Raw genomic sequence first — 24,232 nt, 5'->3', positions numbered from 1 at the left:
TCTCCCATGTCCTGGGAGGGGTCCTAGGAGGGCTGAGCTTCTGCTGATCCCTGTTTTGCTGGAAAATCTCAGGTCCTTGCTGCTAGAAGCCAAAAGAATCAAGTCAGTCCCTCAAGTAGGGGACGACCTACTATGTGCCAGGAGCCCTGCTAGGTGCCAGTGAGCCCTGGAGGTAGGTAAGACCTTCAGGGAGCGGACAGGCCTCAGACTGTTGGTCCTGGCAGGGCTGGAGCTCGAGGGCAGAAAGCATGGGCGGAATTAACGGCCACATGCAACAGTTCAGAGTCTCCGCCAGGGGCCCAGCAGGAGGGCTCTGAGGCCTCCAAGCCAGGGATGGGCAGGAGACAGACATGGCGTGGGACCAGTGAAGGGGGGTGCGGGACCAGGGTCTGGGAAACCTTCATTTCCCCCTGGCATCCTGGTGGTGGTAGGCTGAATGGTGCCCTCCAAAAATTCATGTCTACCTGGAACCCCAGGATGGGACATTATCGGGAAACAGGGTCTCTGCTGATGTAGTTGGTTAAGGATCTCAGAATGAAATCATCCTGACTTTAGGGTGGGCCTTAAAGCCAATTACGATGTCTTTATAACAGAAAGGAGGGGGGGATTTGAACATACAGAGACACGAGAAGATGATGTAAAGATGGAGTGATGCATCTACAAGGCAAGGAGAGCCAAGGGCCACGAGAAGCTGGAGAAGGCAAGGACGGATTCTCCCCTAGAGGCTTCAGAGAGAATGTGGCCCTGTCGGCATCTAGATTCTGGCCTCCAAAACTGCGAGACAATAAATTCCTGTGGATTTAAGGCACCAAGTTTGCGGCGAGTTGTTACGGCAGTGCTAGGACACGAATAAACTGGCCCAGACCTCGGCTGCCCTGCCAATTCTAAGAGCCCCTTAGACCGGGGTACCCATTGGCCTTGGGGTCCTGAGAGGGGGAAGCCGCTTCTGAAACAGGCTGCCCGGTGAACACTGCCAGCTGCCCCACAATGGTTCAGCCCACCTTGATCTTTTTCTTCAAGGGAACGCTTCCCCCTGGCACAGAGGTATAGAAGGTTCTAGTCTTGTGCCTGCTATGGCCCTCCTCCAGCAGGCTAAGGGAACACAGGACTTAAATCCTGGTTTTGCCCCCAACTAGCTGAGTGGCCCCAGGCAGGTTACTTAACCTCTCTGAGCCTACAGTGCTCTTCACCTAAAAACATGATAAATCCTGACTTGCAGGTGGTTGGTTATGAGTAATGGAATATAGCCATGCCCATATCTAGGACCTGCCTGGCACCTAGAAAATATTGGGTGATAGAAGGCCCTCCTCATTTTTCCTTATCCTCTGTGGCAGCACCCCTGCCCCCAAGCTTTGAGCACACCTGGCCCTCAAGAAGGCTTTCTTATACTTTTTTTCTTTTTTTTCTTGGCATGGGCAGGCTCCGGGAATCAAACCCGGGTCTCCGGCAAGGCAGGTGAGAATTCTGCCACTGAGCCAATTGCACTGCCTGATTTTCATACACTTTTTAGAGGCCTGGCCTCTGTGCTCCTGGGCCCCTCGGTTTTTCTCTGACCTTGGTTTCTTTGTATATAAAGAAGAAGGGCTGTCCCTTAGAGAAAAGGGTTGTGGTGGGTGGAACTGTCACCAGGCACCAGGCTGGGTTCACAGCACAGGCTGTTCCAGCATGGCTTTCCAGCTAAGCCCATGATAATGAAAGGCTGTATGGTCTTGACACACAGGTGGCAAAGAGGGCACAGTGAGGTCCCTGCTACCTCCTCCCCTGCTCCCACGCTGGTCTCTCCTGCGCCCTGCCAGGCCCAGGTGCTAGGGGAGCCTCCTCCACCGAGGGAGCGAGCCCAGGTCCAGGGAGAGCAGCAGGGCAGGAGAGGAGCTGGAAGATACCCGGCACCCCTCTCTGGGTGAATGGGGAGACAGCCCAAGGTCAAGTCCATGCAAACCCAGCAAGCAGCTGGGAGGTCAGGGTGTCTGGTGGGCACTTGGCCCTCATTCTTTGGAAATTGGGAATGGAGCCCTCCCATCCCTGCTTTTCACTGGGAAGCCTGCCATGACCCCACAGTGGGACTGGGAGCCTCTTCTGGGCTCACAGATCCCACACCCTGTGTTGCTCTCACTCAACCATTTTACCCCACCCAACCAGCAGCGCCTTGGAGTCAGGATAAGGTGTGAATGAACACTGGTCTGTGTCAAGGGGACGCCTAGGGAGTGTGTGCTGAATGAATGAGTGAAAAAAATAATGAATGGACACATGCAAACTTGAGGCTGGGATTTTTTTTTTCTTATCTCTACAGAATTTACAGTCCAAGATAAAAACCATATTGACCATCCAGCATTCTGGATATATGGTAAAAACAACTTTAAAATTCCTTGTCATTCATGCATAATGGCCTGGGGTTTCAGTGGATCCCAAGTTCTCTCCAACTGGGTGGCACCCTCCTGTCCTAGGTATATGAACCACCTCTTGTGTGTCCTATTCTCCCTTGCCAAAGATGCAGCCATAAGGTATTAAGGAGAACAGAGGCAGGGCCAAGAGGTCTGGGTTCTGGTCTTAGCTGCTGTGTGGCCCTGCGCAAGCCACTCTGCCTTTCTGGGCCTCAGTGTCATCCTCCCCTTGCACAAGAGGATGGATCCCACGGCTGCTCTCTCAGCCCCGCTCTGCTCTAGTTCACTGTCACAAGCCACACGTGGGGGGACCAGAGCTGGGGGGACACCTGCCTCCTTCTTGGGCCCCACTTCCCAGGGGACTCGTTTGGGAACCCTGGGAACACAGGGATTCTGGCCTTCAGCCTATCATGTGATGGTCACCCGTGGGCCCGCATCTCTGCTCACACCCCCTCATTAATTCTCACAACCAGCTAGAGGCTAAGAGAGGGACAGGATGGACCTGGGTCACACAGCAAGGAACCGGCCGTCAGGCCTAGTGTTCTCCCTGCTCCCACCCTACAGCTGATGCTGCCATCCTGGGACAAGCCAGTAGCCCAGGTCCATGAAATGACCTTGCCCTCTGCGCAAACCTGAGAAATGGGGGTCCTTTCCTCGAACCCGTTTGAGCTGCCATGAGAATCCAACAGCATAAAAGATGCCAAAGACAAAACGCTGGCCTGGGCAATGGCTCAGTGGAGCAGAAAGAGCCTGGGTGAGCCTCAGTTTCCCCATCTGTCAAACGGGTACAAGGATTCTCGCCCTGCCCAGCACCCTGAAGGCCCACTTTCCCCACAGCCTGTCTGTGACTCCCACTTAAGCCAAAAGGGGTTAAAAAGCTGCTCCCTCTCTGCACACAGCCCAGGGCAGGGCTTAGCTCACTGCACCAAAAAGCCAGGCCTGGGTACAGTCCATGCTCACAGAAGTGTGCTTGGGCAGATGTGCAGACACTCAGGCATCCGCATACAGCATGTGTGTACACAGACGGGCATATGTGCACATGGAGAAATACCACTGCCCACTCGCACACTCACATGTGCATCTATGTGCTGAACACACACAGACACACATGCTACACTGTGCCCCACAAGCACAGGTGGCTTCATATGAATGATTGCACATGCACGGATGCTCACACACACACTCTCACGCACGCACACACAGCCACTCACACATGACACTCACATGCACTACAGGCAAATATGCACACATGTCCCTGCCTCTCCGGTAACTGCCAGATGGTGGGACTCTCCCAGAGGGCGATCATTTAATGCTCTAATTAATTAAAAAAAAATCCAGGCACCTAAAGCCTGGGTTTCTTTCAAATGTCCCAGGCCTGGTCTAAACTGAGGCCAGGGAGGAAAAGGGGACCTAGGAGAGGGGTACAGAGACCAGGGAGGGGGGAGGCGCTTCAGTGCACGCAGGCAAGGCTGTGCCCCTCACAGGCAGGCTGATGCTTAGCAATGAGAACTGGGTTATGAGGGTATCTGCCCAGAACGCAGGTCTCATCTAGGCCCCAATGGTGCCCCTGTGACTCAGGCCCCTTTCCAGCTTCCCTGCTCACTGCTGGAGCCAGGGAGCTCAGCCCCTGAGGAGGGGGCTGGTTCTGCTCTGCCGTGAGAGGCATGCACCAACAATGAAGGGGGCGCTCCGGGGCTGCACATCCACATCCAAACTCACCATGTGCAGTCCTACTGTGTGTGGTGCACACTTCAAGACCCTGTGGGGAGGTGGGAACGAAGGGAACAGGGTGTGTGCGAAGCACAGAGCCATCCGACAGTCTGCTGGGCAGAAGGGGGAGGGGAAGGAAAGGCGTGGGCCAGTCCAGAGGGATCTGTGATACCCTCCTGCTTACATGCCTCCAGTGACAGAGTTCACTACATCTCCGGGAAGTCTGCTCTGATTGGATCAGTGCTTACTCTTATCCAAGTCTCCCAGGGTGCCTGAGCCTCGTGCTCTGGGAAGCCAGGACCCCAGAGGTTCAAGCTGGCGGGGACCGTGCATCGCTAGCCCTCGAGGCCTCTTCTCTGTCTCTCCCCGGGGCGCGTTCTTTGCTGCTGAGTGTTTGGGGAAACGTAGCAATAAATTTACCGCCTCACTTATGAGTAATTTGCTGTCAGGAGCTCTGCGTAAGCAGAGGGCTGAATTAACGAGGCTTAATTAACATTAATGTTGTGACAGATCTCAACCCAAGTCGGGAAATCCCCCATCCTCGCAGCCCAGGCCCTCGCCTGCCGCTCCCTGTGCATGTGGGAGGTGCGAGGACTGGGAAGGGAGCTGGGAGCTGCTGACAGACCTGACAGGGGGCTGCCTCTTTCCCTGGATTAGAAGGGATTTGGGATCTGGGGGCTGGAAGCTCGCAGGAGATCGGCAGAGGAAGCCAGGAGCCTCTGCAAACCCAATCGTAAAGGAGCTCTCAGACTAATTCCTCTGTCTCTGCCAGGGGCAAACGGATGGGCCTTGGAGTCCGAGAGACCAGGGTGTGACTTCTGATGCTGCCACTCACATGCTGTGTGACCTTGAGTGGGTCGCTCCACCTCTCTGTGCCTCGCCATCCCCGTGTGCCCCACTCACAGAGCTATCAGAGGATTCCAGGGTCTGCTTTGAGATCAGAGTTGCTCCAAGATCTTCATTTCCTTCCCCACACCACCCTCTTCACAATAAGCACAAGAGCAAGCGTTATCGATTACTGTGTGTTGTGTTCATTATCTCATTTCATCTCCCAGCAGTTTCCGAGGTAGGGGCTACTCTAACCCCATGGCACAGATGAGGAAACTGAGGCCCTGAGAGGGGAGGTGACTTGCTGAAGGTCCCAAGAGCTTCAGTAAGCCCCCATCACCCCCACAAGCACCACTGGAGACCTCAGCCTTGCGTCAGGCCCTGGAGAAGAGATACATACGGTAGAAGGGGCACGCCTCACCCCCACTCAGGCCTGGTGCCTCCTCCTGCTCCTCTCTGCCTTCCTGCAGGGCACCCAGCCCAGCCCCGGCTTGGGGAAGGCACGTCGTAATTTATCATTCACGACGGCTGTTATTAATAATAATGGGGAAGATGCTCCTGACCAGCATCAGGTAGCAGAAGGAGCAAGGAGACCCACCCACCCACACACCCACACACCTCTCAGGGAAGGTGGGAGCCCCAATCTCTCAGGCCCCTCTGGCTGTCACCCTGCACCCAACACACTGGCCAGGACAGGCCATGTTAAAGTCCTCGGGCCTTGTCCAGGAGCACACCCACTCCACTGCCTCCAGGGTGGGCTCTGGGAACACCCGGGTGGAATCTTGGTGTCCAGGGTCTTGCCTGGGGATGATGGGAGGCAGAGGGAGGAGACGGCAGGGGCAGATCCACCTCCAGAGGAGGGATGAAAAAAGCCCTTAGGACCCCTCCTCAGCCCAGCCCCTCCTACCAAAGCCCTGGCCCAATCCCCTGCTCCAGACAGCCTTACTGGCCCGCTCAACCCATCACTCTCCCTCCTGACTCAGACACTTACTGGTCTAACGACCTTGAAGAAGTCACTCAACTACCATCAGCCTCATTTTTCTCCCCCTCGATAAAATGGGGATAAAAACAGTATGTGCTTTACGGGGCTGACGTGAGGATTGAATGAGAGGCCGCTTGGCAGAGTGAGGGCTCAATGAATGACAGCTATGGCTATGGGCAACCTGGGGGTGACAGCAGTGGAGACTCAGCTAGCCAGGAGTGGCAAAGCAGCTGGGTAGGCTCAGAGTTAGAGGTCTCTACAGGGCTGGTCTGAAGCAGCAGGATCAGTCAAGGGGCTTGGTGTGGCCCCTGCAACAGGGCTGGGATACACAGGGGCTAGGAGGGCAGAATCTAAAAGAATTTTCTGGAATGAGGAAGAACTGCCTTATAAAGAGTGAGGTCACCGTCCCAGGAGGTATGCAAGCAGGGGGCTCACTCATCCATTCAACAAACATTTACTGGGCCCTTCCACTGTGCTGGGGCCCTTTTTGGGGCACTGGGGAATTGGGAAAGAGTGTATAGGATTCCATCCCACCTGGAGAAACCACATTCTAAAGAGACCAGAGATGCTAAAGTTGCCAAATCAACTCCAGGGGGCGTCAGGCTGCCCACCACCTCAAAATGTGTCAGGGCCAGAGGAAAAAGAGAAGACCCCTGCCAAAAGGGGGACTTAGTAAACCCCCAGGGCAGCTCGATGTGGGGCTGAGCTCTGGCCCAGCAGACACCAGGCCCAGGACCCATCCTGCACTGAGCCCCTGATGCCCCAGGGGAGCCCCAAATCCAGACTCTGCCATCCCTGCTTTCTCTGCCCTGGTCAACCTTAACCATGGCTGAGAAGGGAGCACAGCCCTGAGCCAGCCCCAGACTGCTGATCCACCCCCATAAGCCAGGGAGGCGTCGGCTGGAAGTGTCCTTGGGAGCTCCTGGCAGGAGGGCCTGGCTGATAGCAGGGTGTAAAAGAGGGAGCAGTCCCTGCTCGGCAGGTGGTGGGCTCACCCTTGCCCACTTTCCTGCCCCAGCAGGCGCACACGCACATGCACACGCACACACACACACACACGCGCGCGCGCGCGCACACGTCCTGGGCTCCAAGGAGGCCCAGCAGACAGACCACCAGCTGCTGCCACCCCCCACACACACAAACCCTGGCCACAAAGCACCCTCCCTACCCCCAGCTCTGCCCGCCTGCGGTGACAGTCTCTTGGCACTGGCTCTCCCCTTCCCTCCATCTGTCAGGAATCGGTGCAGACAGACTGTGAGAACCACAAGAGAAAGTAGCAACTCTGCTTGGAACCCTCCCCCCTCCCCATGCCTCCCCAATGCTCTCTTCCCACCCCACATCAGTCTTTCTCCACCCTCCTCTCTACGTCTCTCCCTTCCCTTCCCTCTGTCTCTGTCTTTTTTACTTATGAAGACAACGCCAACGTGAGAGTGGAGCAGGGAAGAGGCCCAGCCAGCCAACGACCCCCATTGATAACCACACCCCAGCCACAGCGTGGACACACTTTGGCCTCCATCCCTTACCTTTTCCCGTTAGGAGTCAGGATCCTGGGGTGGGGGGGGGTGCTCAGTTTCCCCATCTCTATAACGGGTGTAATAATTCCTGCTGGGACCACCTCCCAAGGTGAGACTGGAGGCAATATGAGGGAAGGGCTTTGTAAACTGTAGAGCCCTGTACAAAGTGGATGGCTAGTGTCAAGGCTTCTTTCTATTTAATGTGGGAATAAAGGTCCCACTCCTCTTGGGAGTAGTAAGGCCAGAGTCGGACATGAATGGAGAGAAAAAAATGCCTTGAAGAGTATAAACACAGCAGGAATGAAGAAAATGCCATCCAGGATCCGATTCTCACCATATTTATATGAGGTGAGAAAACTGCGTCCCGGTGAGAGCTGTGTTAGAGGCAGAATCCAAAACGGTGGCCAGGCCTCCTGCCCGTCCATACAACCCACCCCCGCTCCCAGGATGCTCAGCTTTGGCTCTACCAGACCCTCCAAGAGGCTCCATTTGTCCCCTGAATTCTCCCAAAATATGGAGAAGAAATTGCCTTTTTCCTTTTTAAACTGAGCCCTTCCCCGTGGCAGCAGAGCCCACAAGCAATGGGGAAGCCCTGCTGCTGGCCTGGGAAGGACAGCAGCCAGGGATTGCAGGGTGCAGGTAGAGCAGCGAACTATCTCAGCTTGCCCAGGACTGAAGGGGTTCCTGGGATATAGGGCTCATAGTTTTAAAACCTGGGGGGTTCTGAGCAAATCAGGAGGAGCCGGTCACCTGTGTGAGAGTACGCAGCTGGCAAATGTCAAAGTGCCGGGTGAATGCAGGTGTGGGCACTTCATCAAAAAGAGCGCAAAACCCATGCTCACCCTGTCCCTGCAAAGCATGGAGAAGTAGTTCTTGTCCAGCTGCAGCTGCAGTACATGAGCTGACTGATACAAATGCCCAAAGTAACGGGGAAGCAGGGACTGGGGTTCTGTGGCCATGCCCGCAGACAGCCTTCCCTGCCTCTCTCCCTCCCTCGTCCACCACAGGACCTGGCTGGGCACCCCCCCTGCCCCATTTCCCTGAGTCTTGGGGTCTGCCTGTGAACCCAGACGCTCAATCAGGCCACCACAAAGCACAGTGAGGAGGATGGAGCTGGAGAGAAACTCAGGGACAGGGGAGCGCAGAGGAGGGCCTGACCTACCTGGAGTAGGGGGGGGGAGACGCTCCCTGGGAAAAGTGACTTTGGAGGTACAGCGGGAATGGACAAAGAAAGGCAGGGCCTCCCGGGCAGAGGGAACTGCACGTGAAACAGCGTGATGTGCCCGTGACAGCACTCCTCGTGCTTAGTACAAGTGGAGCATAGAGCCTGGGTTTCGTGGGGCCAGGGAGTGGCAGACACGGGGCTGGAGAGATGACAGGTGCGCATTAGGTGTGCAAGGGTCCGGAATGCCAGCTCAGGAGACAGTCCTGACCCATGAGTGGTGCGACGTCACTGCAGAACGCTGAGCACAGAAAAGCACACACGCACAGCAGGGCCCTGAGCCGCAGAGTGCAAATGGACTGGCAGGAGGCAGCTCCAGTGGTTCAGACAAAGGAGGATGTGGCAGGGGGATGGGGAAGGGCCTGGACTGGCAGGGGGGGGCCAGGAGAGGATGGAGGGATGTAAGGATTTGGTGCCCGTTAGAGGTGAGGGCTCAGGGGAAGGGAAGGAGCGGTCGCAGATGACCCCCAGGTTCCTGACCAAGCCCCTGGGCCTATGCACTGCCCCAAAGGGCAGAAGAGGTCCGACCACAGCTTACAGACCACCAGTGCTTGTGTGTGGTGCCCCAAGTCACCCACGGGACCTGCACTCTGCTGCCCTGCAGCTGAGCTGTTGGTAAAGATGTCACCTTTACCTCCGGGTGTGAGCACATCCTTCTCCGACCCCAACTTTTCAAAGTTGCTGTGGGAGGCCCCGGTTATGGGAGGCAGCCAACATTTACAGGGCCCGGGAGTGTGCACCCTGCCAGGGGATGAGCCTTATGCAAGGTCACTCAGCAAGTGAGCTCATGCCGGGCAGAGGCCCTCTGAGCCTTGGGCGGTGAAAAGGACACAAATGGGAGAGAACACTGAGCAGGCTTGGGGGAAAGTCTTTATAAGCAGAGGCCCCCAGAAACAGAGCTGGGCCCAGAAGCGGAGTAGGGAAGTCACAGGAAGCAGAGCTGGGTTTGGTGGGGCAGATGTCCGACAGGAAGGGCTGGTCAGGGACAGAAGGGGCTGCTGGGTCCAGGGGTGAGCTCCCTGTCCCTGGAGGTAGGTGGGCAGCAGCTGGATCCCCCTAGCCCCACGCTGCCAGGGCGGCTGAGGGAAGTCCTGCATCCGGGGGTGTGGGGAAGCTGTGCTGGCCAACCGGGGATGCTGCTCCAGCCCTAAGCGCCCTGGCCTACCCACCAAGCCAATCAGCACACAGTCATCGCGGCCTGCCTGGTGCCAGGCCCTGGATGATGGGCACCAGAAGCAAGTGGAACAGAATAAGAGAAGCCTCCCCTCTCGACTTTCCCACCTCCATTCAGAGGTGAGGCCGGAGGAGGCCTGGGTGGGCAAGGGGGACAGAGGATGGAAGCAGGGCAGTCTCTTCCGTCCTGGCTGCCCACGTGCCATATTGCAGATCTGCGTCTTCCCCTAAAGGACCAAGCACCCTGCTTCTTTTATTTTTCCTGGGCACTTCAGGGCACAGGATTGAGGGTCAGGCGGTGCCAGACACAAGGCAACCTCCTCAGCACCTACCCCTCCTGGAAGTCCCCGGGCTCTGGCTCATTTCCTGGAAGGATTTTTTCCCTAATTAAACTAGGGGCCTCAGTGAAGAAACGGCACAAAGGAGCCTTTCTGGGGCGCCCTGGGCCCTCCCACTCCACCCAGCAGTCCAAAGCCCTGCCTGCATGGGAGGGGGTCCCTGAGGGGCAGATGGGAGATGGAGGTTCAAAGAAGAGGGTTAAAATAACCCCTAGACAATAACCTCTATATCAACATTAAATTTCCTGAACTTAATAACTGCACCTAAGGGGGTTACATAAGTGAATATCCTGCTCTTAGGACCTATACGTGTAAGTAGTAAGTGTTCAAGGAGCACGATGTAGACAACCCAGTTTTAAATGTATAGAAAATAAACAGATGCAAAGATGGATGGATAGAGACATAGAACGATATGGCAAATGTGTCAAAACGTTACAAATCGGTGGATCTGGGTATGGGAGAGGGGTGGTATGCTTGAGCTCTCTGCATGGAGGTTTTATTATTTTTACCTTTGCCCTGTAAGATCTGACATTATTTCAAAATAAAAAAAGAATCCCACTTCAACTTGAATTGAGCAATGGTCACGCGTCACGTGACAGACGCTGCTCTTGGTGCTTTCTGTAAATTAACACATGTAATCCTCCACCCACCTCGAGAGGCAGCGGTCAGCTCCATTTTACAGATGAGGCAGAGGCTCAGACAGGTAAAGCAACTTGCCAAGGGACGCACAGCTAGGAAGTGGTGCCCGGTTAGAGACCCTGCTGTTATCTGCGGCAAAGGGGCCCAGGGGCCGTGGGACCCTCAGGTGTACAGCTCCCAGCCGGCTACATGGCAGGCAGAGGTTTGGAGTCAGGCCTGGAAAGGGGCCTGGAATCTCCACGTAAAAGCTGTCCAAAGTGACTTGAACTACTGATCTAATCCTATCTCCTTCCCTGTACAGAAGGGGAGACTGAGGCCCAGAGAGAGGCAGGGACTTGCTCAACAAGTCAGAGACAAGACAAAGCTACCAGGTTCCTGTGGGGTTAGGGTGGGGGGGCCAAGAGCCTTGTCAGGGGGAGGGGGGGAGCAACTGGCAACATGGTTCTGCTAAGTAACAGTGACAAGGTCTCTGCTGCCAGAGGGGAGACCTCAGCACAATCTGCAAGGGTAGGGGACACCAAAGTCCAGGGAGAGGGAGGGTGAGACGTCTGGAGAGAGGAGGCGGCAAAGAGAACTGGGGCTCCAAGCACACAGGTGGTGGGACTCTCCACCCTGGTTTTGTCCATTCAGTGGGAACCGGGTGCCCCAGGGGCACCCAGCACAAAGGGCCAATGAGGTTTTAGGTAACCACGTCATACAGAGTGGACGTCTGGGGTTGAAGTTCAAGGGATGTGCGCAGGTGTCCCAATCAGGAAGAGTAAAAACAGCACTTGGAACCCAGGTCAGGCTGATCCTAGAGAAGCCACGCTTGTCCCTGTATCACTTGGACCTGCCCTGGAGAAGGAGGCAGCTGTGGCGGGGGACAAGGCGGGATGAGACAGGAGAGAGTCACACAGCAGCTATATAAAGCCCACTCTGACTGGCTCATAGGTATTTAAAAATAGGCATGGTCAGAGCTCAGCAAAAATCAAGCAGCAAAAAGCCCTGACTGCAGGTTCTGGTACTAAACAGTTGGTCCCGGCTCTGCATGTACTGTTTAGGCGGCCTCCCCTGTCCCCTGCGTGAGGGGTCAGGGCAGAGCCTCAGGTCTGGGGCTCCAAGAGGTTGGATTTCACAACCTCTGGCTTCTGTTCCCAACCCTGGGCCTCGTGGGCCTCAGGCAATGGGGGGGGCAGCTCCTGGGACCCCACACCCTGGCCAGGGGAAGACACCAGTGCCTATGTATGCCCTGGCTCTAGGGAAAAATCAAAGAATAATGGGGAACTGGGGCTGAGCAGGGCCTGGAGAAGCCCTTGTCCCAGCGAACAGACACCTGTCAGAGGCTGCTCTGCAGAGCAGGGGCAGAGGCGAACTGAGGTCCCTGAGGTCCCCTGATGCCCAGACCGCAGGGCGTTTATAACCACCGCAGCCCTTAGCGGGTGGGGGAAGCAGACAGCGTGCGGCCATGGCCTGGGCGGGAGAGGCTCCCTTCGGGGACCCGGGGAAGGGGGGTGGGCAGGGAACAGAGGCTGCTGGAGCCTCTCCGGCTACAAATAATTCCTGCAACGAACAGCCCAGCGGCGGGGGTCTCTGCGGCTTGGCGCTGGCCACCTTGGAGGGGGCGTGAGAGGAAGAGCGTCGCTTTGGCCCGTAGCCTCCGTGGGTCGGGGACAGTCGCCGCCCTCCTGTCACATACCTCCTCCTTGCGCATGCATGCCCCATGTACACCCACACGCGCGCGCACGTGCTCCTGCACATGGCTGTGAGAGGGCTCTGGGGCTTATGGGGGCAGCGGACTGCAGCTGGGGGGTCCAGGAAGTGGGAGAGGGAAGTGCACTGGCCTGAAGCTCCTGGATTCCGGCCACCAGGACAGCCCACCTTTGGCCTCCAGCTATTCACTCGCACAGCTTAACCTGGGCTTCATGGGGACTTCCTGCCTCTCATCGGCTGCCAAGCCTCTGATGTTTGTTAACCAAGGTCTCTCCTGGACAACTAACCACGCCAGGTCCAGCTGGTTAACGAGCTCTCCTTGCCCCCTCTGCTTAACCAGCCACCCCAGGCTACCCTAGGGATCAGCCGCCCTGAGGCCCCCAATGCAGATGGGCGCAGGATTCAGTGATTCCTACAGTCCCTTTCTACCCGAGAAGCTGCTGTTCGCCCAGGCAGCCAACTCCTCCCAACTGGCCAGTTGACCTAAATCTCTTCTGCTGCTATTTCAGCAGCTGCCCTCTTGTCGTGTCCTTGGGAGAGGAGAGCTGCTGAGGGTGCCTTCTCTTCAAACATTCCCCATGCAGGATTCAGGAGCTCAGGAAGCGGAGTGGGAATTCTTTTCAGGACCAGGCTCTGGGCTGGTGCATTACACAGGTACAAGCTCAGCACAGCCATCCCACCAGGAGGTCCAGCCACCCCGCTTCACAGGTGAAGGTTCCAAAGCTCAGAATTCAACCCCCAGACCGGGATCCCCCAGTTCCTTTTTCTCTTAATGCAAAATTTTACTGACATATCTTCACACACGTACAATCCATCCAAAGTATATAATCAGTGACTCACAGTATCATCACATATTGTGCATTCATCACTGCAATCAACTTTAGAACATTTGATCCAAAAAAAAATATCCCATACCCCTTATCTTCCTCTAGCATTGGCACCTAGCATGGTGTGGCACATTTATTATTGTTGATGAAAGTATAATAAGATATTACAGTCAACTATAGTCCGTCATTTGTAATAGGTGTGTTTTCCCACATACCACTCTATTATTAACTCCCTGTAATAGTTTCATACATTTGCTCTAGTTCATGGAAGAAATTTTTTATATTTGTACTGTTATTTACAGTCATCATCCACCACAAGATTTACCGTGTTATGCAGTCCTATGCTTTAACTTCCAGCTTTCCTTCTGGTGACATATATGACTCTAAACTTCCCCTATCAACCACATTCACACACCACTCAGTGCTGTTAAGTACACTCACAATAATCAGCTCCAATTTTTCTCTACCACTCCATTGCACGCAACCCCGCCGCAAGCACAGGGGCAAGGCAGAAGAGAACGTGGCCTAAGGAACCTGGGTCCTAGAGCCTAGTTCTGGAAGGAGACCCTAAAGTCCAGCTGCCCTCATGTCTGCCCGCCTGGAATCCACCCCACAAGGCCAGTATGCTGGCCGCCCCCCAACCCCCACCAGGCCCACCATGCACAGACAGTAAGGGGCTCCAGGGGCCAGCTCCAGCACGGAGCTCATCTATGCAGGAAGGGCTGCTGCTCAGAGCATGGTGGCCGTGCAAGCAGGGCACGGACCAACGGGTGGGAGGGGAAATGAAGCTCAGAGAGCAGGAGCCACTTGCTCAGAGTTACACAGCGAGTTACGGGCAGAGGCAGAACAATAATTAGAATGGTTATTAGAGTGCAGCAGAGGAGACGGGTTCCGTACACAGCTTTGGAGGGATGAAGGAACAGTTTTGTTCTCTTCTGTATTTTTGGTGGGGGTGGAGAGTCCTTGGAACCAGAACACAGCTGTCCTTTCTCCTTGCTGAGTGTGACCTGGATCTGCCTACTCTGTCTGCTCCGCGGGGCTGGGACAAGGTGGCCCTGAGCTCAGGGAAGAGCGAGGTCCTGCAAGCCACCTTCCTTGCTGGAAGGGGGGACCATGGGGGTTGTAGGGGGTATTGGGTGAGGTGGGAAAACATCTCCCCTCTGAACAGCAACGCGGCAATGATGAAAATGCCCAGGCTCAGCAATTCCTTCCTTAGGAACTTATCTTAAGGAAATAATCAGATAAATGCACAAAGATGTAAAACAAGGATGTTCATTCCAGCATTCTGTAGAACAGGGGGAAAAACGGAAACAACCAAAACACATGTCTATCAACAGGAGACTCTGTCATTAAATTATGGGAGATTCCCACGATGCAATACTACCTAGCCCCTTTGAAACAATGATATGAATCTACTGTTATTGACCTGGAAAGCTCTGTATGAGATGGGGAGAAAAAAATTGATAGACCAGGGCCTTGTTTTTGTTAAAAGAAAAAGTGCATGTGCTCATGCACACCAGCTGACACACACCAGCTCACGCACATCAGCTCACGCACACCAGCTCACATGCAGAGAAAAACCTTTGGAAGGGTACAGAGTTTCATGGTGGTATAACCAAGGATGCTGTGACTCTTCTCTTTTTACTTTTCTGTATTGACTGAGGTTTTTGTTACGAGTATAAAATTATTTTAATATAATCAGAAAAAGGTACTTTCATTGGAAAACCAATAAATAAAATTCATTGATGTGGGTTTCAGCTGTAGCACTACCGATACCCAGCTGTGGGGCACTGGGCACGCCCAGAACTCTCCCTGAGCCTTAATTTCCTCATCAGAGAGATGGGAGTAGAAACTAATTCCTGCACCAACCTGCTTCCCAAGATTTCTGTAGGAAAGGCCCTGTGTTTCCCCCTCAAGCTGCTCACAGACCCTCCCCAGCTACCTGGGAGTCTCAAGTTGGGCCACCCCAGAGATGCACACAGCCAAGGGAGAGGTTGACTCTCACCAGGTTGGTGGAGGAGGCTCCACGGAGGTGCCATTGAGCTGGGCTTTGAAGGATGGGCAGCAATCAGAGAAGGTCAATCCAGCCAGAGGGAGCAGTATGTGCAAAGGCCCAGAGGCAGGGAATGGCATGGAGGGTTCAGGGAAATGAAGACCAGACTCTGAAAGGTCTTCATGACCTGGCCTCTTGGACTTTGCCAGGAAGGATGGTAAATGGGGAAGGACATTCCTAGAGCAATTGGGTACTCTCCAGAAAGCACTCACTGAGGCTACCCGCATCAGTGACATAGCAGTAGGTCCTCAGTTTCCCCATCTGTACAGTATAAACAGTAACCATGACCTTAGAGTCAATCACCAAAAGACGTCTTTGGAAACCATGCAGGGGCACACCCATGGAGGCTGAAAGGAGGGCCTCATGCTGAGGCTCTGTGGGGTCTCCAGAAGAGAAGGCCCCGCTCCAGCCCCACCCCAAAGGCCAGAAAGCCACAGCCCAGGGAGACACTGCTGGACGTTGCTGCCACTCACCCACTTCCTCCACACCCCTGACCCCACCAGTGTAGACAGAGCTCAGAGAGGATGAGCCTGAGGAAGAGCCAGAGTGGACAGACCTGAGGCAAACCCTAGCTCTACCAGTGAAGTCATGACCTTGGCCAAGTCACTTCTCCTCTTGAGCCTGAGTTTCCTCATCTTTAAAATGGAATCATAAGGAAATGGCTCTCACAGGGTTGCAAGCAGCAAAACTGATGAATGCAAACTGCCCAACACGGCACCAGCATGAGGTGAACACCCAGTATCTGTTAGTAGGAATTCCCCAAAGCGAATTATTGTGGAATCTCTAGTGCCCAGCACAAGGTTGGCAGAGTGAACAATGTGGAGAGGGGTGAAACTAAGGGAAGAGCCAGGGCTGTGGGAGCTCAGGGGCTGGGGGACAAGGTGTCTGGGAATGCGACCCAGAGGAGGCGGCGTCTCACTCAGGTCTGGATGTGTGGGCTGGGCCAGCCCCAGGACGCAGCCCTGGCCCTCTCAGAGGCCCCAGGACCACATTCCAGGACAGCTTCCACTGGGTCACATCCCTCCATGGGAACAGGTCCACAGACACCCCTCCTCCACCGGTCCTTTTTGCTCTTTTTCTCCTTAAACTCTCCCTGGAGGCATCTCCAGTCAGCCGGCCTGTAGACAACTAGAGAGGAAGAAGCCACCCAGCTTTCAGGCCTGTCAGGCACTTCGGGGCCCCCACAGGCCTGAGAAAGCCAAGGGGCTCACAGAGGGGGTACCCTGTCTCAGGAGCGCCCATGGGAGAGCATACTCCTCCAGCAAACACTCCTAAGGTCTGCTGGGGCTGGCCCAGGACACAGACCCGTCCGTAGAGGAAGGGGGAGCTGTGGACTGCTGGGAGGGCTGCAGGGACCGTAGGATGCCCCTTCTCACCAGGGAGAGCCAGGAGGAAAGGAGCACAAGGCCAGACAGCACCAAAACCAGCCTTGAGGACAAACGAAGAGCCTGATTCCCAGCCCCTCCCTGGGCTGCAGCCATTCATTCATTCATTCATTCATTCATTGAAACCAACCAGGCCGGCTTGACTCATTTCCTCCCCCAAGCCCTCCCTGGGCCCACTCTGCATACCCTTAGGTCCATCTCAGGGCTGCATGGACTTGAGGTCACCTCTATTGTGGCTGCCAAACCACTACAGAGGCAAGCACCAGCCATGGGAGCTTTCAGATCACAGCTGGCCAAGTAGATGGGGGAAGGGAAGGAGGGGAGTCCTGGGTGGTCTGTAGAGACCGTCCGCTAATAGGTACCTGGAAACTTCTGCCAAGAAAAATCATACCCGCTGCCATTCACGGAACCCCCACTGCTCACCAGGCATTATCTCATTTAATCCTTACAACATCCCTGGGAGGAAGGGACTATTACTGACCCCAAGGCCATTCAGCCAGGAGGTGGCAGCTGAGATGTAAAACCAGGTGTGTCCAATTCAGGCCCCGGTCCCCACCCCTACCCCCTGTCCCCGAATTGTGATTTCAACATGAGTCCCTAAATACCCTATCTTGACTCCAGAATCTGAGTCTGGGGTGGACAGGGTGGCAGGAAAGATTTCTTAGAGGAGGTGATACCTGCATAAATTTATATAGGATGGCAGAAAGAAAGTAGCCAGGTGAGGGTGCAGAAAGAGTGTTCAGGCAGATGGAATGGCACGTGCAAAGGCCTGGAGGTGAGAAGCAGTTGGACGGTGAGAAATGTGACAGAAGCTACAAACACTTTGGTATCACAGGCTCTTAGAAAGAGGCTGGAAGTGAGAGCGGACAACAGGAGCCCGTCACAGAGGGCCAGATGGAGAGGAGTCCGGTTATTTAACCCCTCTGGTGCCTTGGTTTCTTTCTGCCTTTGTAAAACAGGAATAATGCAGGAACTTCATGGGATTTTAAAGAATAGTAAAATCTCAGTACAATGCCTGGCCCACAGCAATTGCTCAACTATGGGTACGCAGGAGCCCCAGAAGGATTTTGACGGGGGGAGCAGTCCACCCAGATGAGGAAACTGAGGTTCAGAGAGGAGCAGCATTTGCTGTCATGATGGCTCCATCCAGAGGAAGGAGGTGAAGCTGGGCTGGGTGTCAGGGCTGTGAGGACACAGCCAGGCAGTGCACACAAGGCCAGGCAAGGCCGTAGCACCAGTCAGGAGCTGTGGCCGAGCTTTAATTATTTACAAGGCTGCCTCCCAGCAGGCTGCAGCACTCCTGCAGCCTGGCCTTGCCCAGCTAATGAACTCTCAGCCATGGGAGACCTCACTGCTGCCGCTCTTTATTAAACCTGGGGTGGAGGGGTGATGGGGGTGGGGAGAACAAGGGAAGCTTCCAGAAGCCTGAACAGAGCAAAGACATAGATGTCTGAGAACAAAATCCTGCCACCTGTCAACCCAGAGAAACAGAATTCTTCCTAGATTTGGGGGAGGGGGTTGGACTCTTCAGATGTCATTTCAATATGGGATAATGAAGGCCTGGAAAGGACTTGTCCAAGGTCATCAAATGCTCCAGACAGCATCGGTTGCCTGGATGGGCCACCTGCATTCATACTCCAGCAATTTCACTTAAAAATCATTTACCGTTGGGCTGGTTACTTAATCCCTTTGTGCCCTGGTTTCTGCCTTTGTGAAATGGGGATAATGCACGTACTTCATGGGGTTGCCCCATTTCATAGAACAGAGGAACATGAACTGAAATCTTAGCACAGTAAGTGATAATCGCTGTTGCTGTTATGCTGGAAGTAAAGAGCTGGCCAGAGACCAGAACCCCTGCCTCTGCCCCCAGACACTAGAGAGCAAAAGAAACATAAGCTAAAGGGCTGAGGGCCTACGTGACCCAGCTCCACAGCCAGGAATCCCACCCCATTTCCCTCGGCCAGGCTGCTGGGTTTCCTTGGGCTTGGCCCTCTGGTTTCTAGTCCCTTCCTCCACTTTGAAGGCTCTTTGAGTTGGGACCTGAAGTCCCAAACACCTTTCCCCTCTCCATCCTGCCGGTTCTACCCTTGTCTCCAAAGGGCCAAGTCTCACCCTCTGTGGGCATGGTTTGGGATTTAGAAGGCCTTAGTTTGAGCCGCAGCTCCAACTCTGGGGAGCTGTGTGACTTTGGGGGGAATCACTTCACCTCTCTGAGCATCAGTTTTCCTCTTCTCTAAAATGAGGACGGTACCAGCTACTGTGAGCTCGTAAGCTCTGAGGGAATGGTATTAGTTACCATTTTCCAAGGCCTCGTTCAGCGGCCTCCTCCTCCAGGAAGGCTTTTCAACACTAAAGCTCCCTCTTCCAGCTTCTATCAGCCTCTCCGAACTCACCAGCTGCGTTCTGGCCCCTTTGGGAACGTGAATTCACTTTTCCTCCTAGGCTTCATTTACAAACCATAACACCCAGTGTGCAAATACAGAAAGGTACAGAGCTGGGGTGGCTGGTGCCCTCTCCAGCAGAGGTTGGGGCGTTGGGCGGGGGGGAGACTGCATGCGGAAGGAAGGAGAAAGATGTGAGGCAGGGAGGCTACTCAGGAAGGGGTCAACAGCTGGAGGGGAGGACAGTTCAAAGAAATTCAGTTTGGGCAGGTGGCCCAGAATGGGAGGAAACCCCTTCTGTGACGGGGAGGCAGGGGGTAAGGAAACAACATTTCCGCACACCTGACCTCAAAGCAGCCCCCCCAAATCCCTGTCCACTTTCTTCAAGATTTCCCATTGTGACCACCAGGCATCCCTTTCTAAAGCCCACGGATGTGAACACACATCACCTCCCTTCTCTTCATCAGCCCTCTGTGAAGACCTCCTTTTTTTTTGTTTTTTTTGCATGTATAACCTATCATGGTGGGACAGCTATCCCCATTTGGCAGGCAGGGAAACTGAAACTCAGAAAAGTCAAGTCATGTCCCAATTCACATGTGGTCCTATCAGCAAAGCCCTCACTCTTTCCGCTCCGAGCTCTAGACATCATGTGCTTTTGTCCACCAAACTTTCCACCTATGACTCTGCCCCATCCATCTCAGAACCAAAGCAGCCCATATGGGCCATCCCAGCTCCTTTGGGCCCACCTGGGTCACACATCCAGCCATCTACATCACTCTGCCATCTGGCCCACACACCCTCACACAAACCTGAAAGGTGACAAGCCCAGGATTCAGAGAATGGCTCCATAGCTCCCGGGTCACCAAGGTCCCTCCACACTACAAGGTGCGGTAGACAACACCCCAAGATGGGAAGCAGGTGGAGCTCCTGACCAAGTTCTGCCATGCTGAGCTGTGTGACCTTGGGCAAGTCATTCGACTTCTCTGAGTCAACATCCTTATCTATAAACTGGGATGGCAGGAAAAGTTTCTGCTTTTCACAGCTACCTTCACAAGACAGTTATTATTAAGAGCCAAGGAGATAAGGTAGGAACCAGCCCAGTAATTCAGTTTCTAATTTCCCCTGCCTCAGCCTTGGCAATCCCAGTGTAAGAGGACCTCAGAAGAACAACTCCTAGTGAAAAGACTCATTGTAATATTTTACCAGGCACAATATTGCAAAATGACCAGGGTCACAATCAGGCTAAGAACTTTAGAGTCAGATGCCTACATTCAAATTCCTACTTAGCAGCTCAACAGATGTGGGGCAAGTAACAACTTCTTGGTGCCTGTTTTTAAATCTGTAAAACAAACTGTTCTGTAGATTAAAAGAGTTCATATAGGGTAGACACCTACCACAGTACCTGGCACATAGTTAAAGGTCTCATTACTTTGGGTTACATCATTAGAACTGATCCTCCAAACAGTCCAAGACAGGAATTTTTGACCCCAGTGATCAGATGAGGAAACTGAGGCAGGAGGGAACTATGTGCTTAAGTCACAGACTTGGAATTGGATCTGAGAGAGTGAAGGTGGCTGACGCTGACTGGAAATAGGAAAGTCCAGGACTCAATGGAGAGGACACCTGTGCAAGTGCCCCTCTACCCCTCCCAGGCAACTGGGGGACTGCAGGTTTGTGCCCCTGTGGCCCTCATCCCTCAAACCCCCTACTCTTTGGTGGGTAGGGCAGCCTGTTCTCCAGTGTACCACAGTACCTGAATGAATGATTCCCTATGTTTCTAAGAGTGCCCTGTTTTTCCATCCCTGGAACCACACTCACTCCTTCCATGGCTGGCAACTGCCTGCTAACTCGTTTCCGGTCCCAGACACCCAAAATCGCGAGCACCCCGAGAGAACTTCAAAAGCAGAACTGCACGTGTGTGCAAACACCGAATTCAAAAAAGGCAGCCCGCCACCTAAACAGGGCCAGGGGTTCACACAGCAGCCTCAGGCTCCTCCAGCCCCTTCCAGGAAACAAAGTCTTCCTTTGGGGCCCCTCCTTCCTGGTCTGCGCCATGACTCATGCCCCGGCTGGGCTGGCAGGAGAGAGTGATCAGCTAGCCAGGGTGGTACTAAAAGGTCTCTACGGTGACTAGGCAGAAAAATAGTGGCGGCCTACGCCCCGGCCCCGCCCACACCTACCACCCCAGGGATGTGCACGGGGGGTACGGCTGGGGCGAGAGCAGGGCCCCTGCTTCCGGGGCACGCGAACACTGCACACCCGCCAGCTCTATGATTGGCCGCTCTGGCCACGGGTGTGGGGTGGTCCTCGCCCAGCCAATCACGGGCCCCGGGGAGCCCATTCATTCACAGAAACCTAGCAGGAAAAGGAGCGCGGCGTGGCAGGGAGCTGCAAGGAACTTTGAAACACGCGCGCAGCACCACGCCGGGCCGAGGCGGGAAGCCGGGAGAACCCAAGCGCAGGAAGCGAGACATGTGGGGGGACAACCACGTGCCTGCCAGCATCGGGGCCCAGCCTCCCGGGAGGGGCGCGCCGTCTCTCTCCCGGCCACGCCGCCCTGGGTTCCGCCCCTAACCACCCTCCCCCTGCTCCAGCCCGGTCGCTAAGTGCCACCTGGCCCCGAGGGAAACGGCGCCCGAGCCGTCTGCAGCCATGTTCGCGCTGAGTGTGGCGCCCCCCACCGCTGTCTCTCTTCCCGGGTCCGAGCACCCGGGCCCGCCACTTACGACAATCGTCCTCGTCGCTGTTGTCCGAGCAGTCGTCGTCCTCGTCGCATCTCCATACCGAGGGGATGCAGCGCTCGTTCTGGCACCGGAACTGGTCCTCCTCGCACTCCTTGACCGGCCCTGCCACGGGGAGAGGGGGCGTGAACCAGATGCTCGAACGCGAGCCGCGCTCCCCGCGAGGCAGCCCTGGCCACAGGGCGGGGGGTCTGCTGGGGTGAAGTGGGGTGGGGGGGGGGGGGCGATGCTAGCGCTAACGACCCAGGAGATCTGGGGCACTCTCGATCCGTCAGGCGGGGAGGGGTTGCTCGGATGGCGGGCCACTCCGTGGCACGATGGGGCCGGGCACACACTTACAGTGCGGGGCACAGTCCGCTCAGATACACTCCCCCGCACACACGGCCCACGGCCACAGATCCACAGATCCCCGCATATGCCGTGACACAAGCACTGGGCGCCACGGCCACATCAACGCAGCCCCTCTTTCTTCGCGGCGCCCAGGGGTCCCCGGAAACGCATTGTCAGGCGGGGAAGACGCCCGGCTCCGCTTGCCACGGCGGTGGAGCGCGCTTGTCAAATAACCCCCAACGGCGAGAGTCACACAGCCCAGCCGAAACCATCAATGACCCTTCCCGGCACCAAAGTTCCCGCTCAGGCCCCCTCCGCGCCCATCCCCCAAGAGCCCGCGCCCCGAGGGCAGAGCCCTCAACCCCAGAGGCCGCGCGGACGGAGGATCGGGGGGTGGGGGGTGGGGGCGTGAAGGCAAATTAAGAAATGGTTGGGTCCCGAGGAGCCTGTCCCCGCCCGGCTCCCCCGCCAGCTCAGAGCTCTGGATCCCCGCCGCAACCCACCCCCACCCTCGCCCGCCGGGCCGCGCTTTGTTGGCAGCTCGCACCGCGCAGAGCCCGGCCGGGCCCCGCTTGCACGCACCTTGGCTGCCGCGCAGCGGATCCACCGCCGCCGCCGCCGCCGCCGCCGCCGCCGCGGCTGCCGCGAGATGATGGAGCCGCAGCAGCAGCAGGAGCAGCAGCAGCAGCAGCAGCGCCAGCGGCCGGAGCGCGCCCCGCTCCGGGCGGCTCATGGCGGGCCCGGGGCTCCGGCCGCGCCCTGCGCCCCCCGCGCCGCTGCCGCCGCAGCTCCTCAGCCAGCCGAGTTCTCGCCGCGGCGCCGGGGCTGCCGTTGCCCCCGCCGCCGCCGCCGCCGCCGCCGCTGCCGCCTGCCCCGGCTCCTCGGCTGCATTTCAAGCAGGTTCCGTGACGCTCGGCGGCGGGGCGGGCTCAGGCTGGGCGCGCGGCCCCGGCCCTGGGCGGCCGCCGCAGGCGCGCGCGCCCCCTCCCGCGGCTGCCTCCGCCCCGCGCTCCGCCTGTCAACGAGTCTTCTCCCTCCTCCCAGCTGCCCTCGGTCGGCTCCTTCTCAGCGGGCCCTCCCTGACGGTGCTTTGGGGGCGATCCGAGTGCTGGGTGCTGCAGGCCCAGGGGTGAGCCAGACCTCCCCTGTCACTGGAAGTCAAAGGCCAGGGAAAGCAGCACAGGCTTCTTGGAGGAGGTGACAGGCCTGTCACAGACTGCGGGATGCATAGGAGTGAGCCTAACGGGGAGAGATGATGCTCCTGGGCACAGAAGCCTGTGCGTTGTGGGGAGTGGCAGGAGTGGGGGGACGGGGACGGGGGCGATGGACTGGCAGGGCCCGGATGTGCATGATGGCGAGAACCGTGGGTAGGAGGCAGGACCTCTGCACCCCTCTTCAGCTTGGGCCCAAATATTACACATCTGTGTAATTGGTTTCTGTGTTTATGTGCATCTGTGCATGTTACACGCACACGACCGCGGGCAAGGATGTGAGGCAGGTGGCATGGGCCTGGTGCACAACCTCATTCAGCACTCTGCACCGAGCCAGGCTGAGGGGCAGACAATCAAGGGGATTGGCAGGTATAACATGGTAATTCTTGCTGCGATGGGGAAGGGCAGGGACATGTCAGGACCATGGCAGAGGAAAGGAAGCTCAGGGGTTATGGGGAACCAGGGAAGTCACCTAAACTGGGTGAGGGCTGAGAGAAGCAGGAGGAGGCTGTTGAGAGACAGGGAGTTGCCCATTTTTTTGCCAGCTGAATGAGGCATAAGGATGAGCAAAGACCCCCTTGGGGAGGGCAGGGAATATCCGTGCTCAATCCTTATTCTTCAAGTGGTGGGAAGCCATCAGGGGTTTTGAATAGGGGATAGATACTTGAATAATAGTAACAATAACATTTATTATGTACCTACTGTATACTGTATGTTGAACATACATAATCTCATTTACTATAAGCCTCACAATAACCCGATGAAGGGAGAACTGACGTCATTTCCATTTTACAGATGAAGAAACTGCACCACAGAGAGGTTAAGCGA

At 55.8% G+C, this 24,232-nt stretch overlaps 1 protein-coding gene and 1 long non-coding RNA gene across 10 annotated transcripts in view; one reads left to right on the top strand and one right to left on the bottom strand.

Annotated features, from left to right (window-relative positions):
- LRP8 (LDL receptor related protein 8) overlaps positions 1 to 22,926 on the bottom strand; it is a 106,526-nt gene extending 83,600 nt beyond the window's left edge. For 8 of the 9 annotated variants that reach the window (XM_077149599.1, XM_077149587.1, XM_077149600.1 and 5 more), the window contains exons 1-2: positions 22,776 to 22,926; positions 21,849 to 21,968 (exon numbers count right to left, since the gene is read on the bottom strand). In XM_077149599.1, the coding sequence (XP_077005714.1) occupies positions 21,849 to 21,968; positions 22,776 to 22,926 (271 nt within the window). Of the gene's footprint in view, positions 1 to 19,931; positions 21,581 to 21,848; positions 21,969 to 22,775 lie in introns of those variants that run through there. The other variant, XM_077149592.1, reaches the window with a different exon arrangement.
- LOC143674212 (uncharacterized) lies at positions 2,291 to 5,093 on the top strand. Its single transcript, XR_013170965.1, has 3 exons — positions 2,291 to 2,344; positions 2,946 to 3,135; positions 4,864 to 5,093. It is a non-coding gene; the product is annotated as an uncharacterized LOC143674212 (long non-coding RNA).
- Positions 22,927 to 24,232: the final 1,306 nt, after the last annotated feature.

The sequence above is a fragment of the Tamandua tetradactyla genome, chromosome 2, assembly GCF_023851605.1.
Source record: "Tamandua tetradactyla isolate mTamTet1 chromosome 2, mTamTet1.pri, whole genome shotgun sequence".
Classification (NCBI taxonomy): domain Eukaryota; kingdom Metazoa; phylum Chordata; class Mammalia; order Pilosa; family Myrmecophagidae; genus Tamandua; species Tamandua tetradactyla.
Note: the sequence above shows the minus strand (reverse complement) of the source record. Positions and strands in the feature narration are given on the sequence as shown.